At 25.9% G+C, this 2398-nt stretch overlaps 1 protein-coding gene across 1 annotated transcript; it reads right to left on the reverse strand.

The window, feature by feature from the left end:
- Positions 1 to 1823: 1823 nt before the first annotated feature.
- B0T23DRAFT_315600 (uncharacterized protein) lies at positions 1824 to 1976 on the reverse strand (the record flags this gene model as incomplete). The annotated part of the gene is made up of 1 exon (XM_062834869.1): positions 1824 to 1976. A coding segment is annotated over one exon (153 nt), but the record flags the coding sequence as incomplete, so codon positions are not given.
- Between the last annotated feature and the right edge of the window lie 422 nt (positions 1977 to 2398).

Here is a 2398-nt window from a genome sequence, read left to right on the forward strand (position 1 = left end):
CCGAATTCGCAATGAAATATATAATTGTTAAAATTATCTTCCTCTATTTCCTTATTCTTATTTATACGCTATATATTTTAATAAGAACGTTTATATCTTAGTAGAGAATCTTCTTATTCTTAGTCGGTAGGAAAATAACCGTAGCGAAGAAAACGGGCAATAAATAAAATATTGAAGCAAAAATTAGAGCGAACCGATATTGTGTAAAATTTGTCCGATAATCCCGTTAGGCCGGGTATATATTAAAGCGAAAAGTTATTAGAACGAATATTATAAGGAATAATAATACTAAAAAGGGTTTTAAGTATACGGATTTTATTAATAAACGAAATTGCGGGATAGCGGCGAATATAAACTTTTTATACCTCTCTAAACTCGGTATAGAGGGTTGTTAATTCTATTTATAGCTTTTGTACAATTTTACTCTAATATTCGTTAGAAGTTATTAAAATCTTAATTTACTTTTTTAAAGTATTTATTAATATACCCTTAATTTCTTCGCGAGAAATAAAGTTAATAGGTAGGGCAACTTCCTTATTAACTTCAATAATATAATTAATTACCTTTTTAATTATAGGAAGTTCGTTTAAGGCCGATTCGGTAAGTGCTACTTAAATACGGTAGAAATAACTAAATTTATTTAATAGACTACTAATCTATTTAGGGAGCCTAGTATTATAATTAGAATACTAAATAGTAAGTAATATCGCTTTTAAGGGGATATAATTGGTAAAATTGGCATTTCCGTTGCGTCTTTTATTAAAAGTAAAATTAAGAATTGCCTTAGTATTACGAACTAATTTGTATTATAAAAAGGAGTAATTATTAGTAAACTATTTCTTATACTCTTCTTTATTTTTTATATATACTTTAACAATCTTCTTAATTTCCGTATATAATTTTTAGTCGACTTTAATATTAAAATTAGCGTAATTTTTATTATAATTAGCGAGGGTATTAGTAAAGGTCGGATATATTTTTCCTTTATTACTATTTTTACTAGTAGTAACCGAGCGTGATTGTACGATATAGATTAGAATTTTATATACTTTTCTCGGAATTACTTTAGTAATTGGGGTCTTAGTACGAAATAAAATAGGGGCCGGTTTAATTAAAGGTTATAAAGTTTTACGAATCTTATTAACTAGCTAAGTGAATTCTCGGTATTTTTAAGTTTCGGAGAAGTTAGTATTATTAATATTAATAATATAGCTATTAAGATAGATATTATAAAGAGTAGACGGGTAGTATACTTAAAGACGTTCGCTAGTAGTAATTAATTCCTCTATATATCCTCTTCTAAAAAAGATATTGCTAAATTTAATAGTAATTGTAGGAATTAAATCGAATTCTCCGCTAGAGTATAACTCCCAAATTTTAATATCGTTAAATCTAGTAAGAACGTTAGACTCCTACTCCTATTAGGATCTATTATAATTATTAGGAATTAAGTCCTTTGGAAGTCTATTTAATAAAAGTACGGGCGTAAAGTAAATAAGATTATTATTAATAGAATATAGGATTACCGAATCTATATTAATTAATTTACTTATACGATCGATAGTATTATAAAGAATAGAATATAATTTATTCTCGTATAGTATAAAGAGATAATTGGCAATTATAATCGGCATTAGGCGTTTACCGTTTTCCGCTTTCTTAGGGTTATAAATAAGAATTCCTTAAGTAAATTGGAAGGATTTACCGGGAAAATAGCTAAGGGGATTATAGGGGTTATAATTTTAATTGAAATTATTAAATGTATTAACGGTATATTTATAGCGAATATAATTAAAGAAATGTCCGAGCGAGATTAAATTTATTTATTCGATAAGGTTGGTTATAAAGCTAGGTAGTACAACGTATATACTATCTATTTCTAAATTAATAATTTTACTAGGAATACTATTAATAATATAATAATTGAGGTATTTTGCTGTATTAGCTAATACGCCGAATTGGGGGTCGTATTCGAGTAATTATAGGGCGAATTACCGGTTTACTATAAGATTATATAAATTACTATTATAATTAGAACTATTAACTTAATTATTAAAGGCTGCGAATAAATTATTAGCAGGCGGCGGAAAATTCATATTAACGTCGGCCATCTTATTATACTATAATTATAATTAGTAAATATAAAATAAAAAAAGATTAATAAATAATAATTAGTTCTAATAAAATTATTATATAAAACCGTAATAGAATTAAATGTATAAAGATAGGGTAAATAGTAATAAAGTTATTAGGGTAAAAAGGAGAGAGTATAAGAATAATTAGATAATTTTAATTCTTTTAAAAATTATATATACGTACTAAAACTCTTCCTTTATAAATATTTACTTACTAGGGCCGTTTATTGTATATAATTGTAATTACCGCTACTTTCGTACGA

The sequence above is a fragment of the Neurospora hispaniola genome (genome assembly GCF_033458365.1).
Source record: "Neurospora hispaniola strain FGSC 10403 chromosome Unknown B0T23scaffold_4, whole genome shotgun sequence".
Taxonomy (NCBI): domain Eukaryota; kingdom Fungi; phylum Ascomycota; class Sordariomycetes; order Sordariales; family Sordariaceae; genus Neurospora; species Neurospora hispaniola.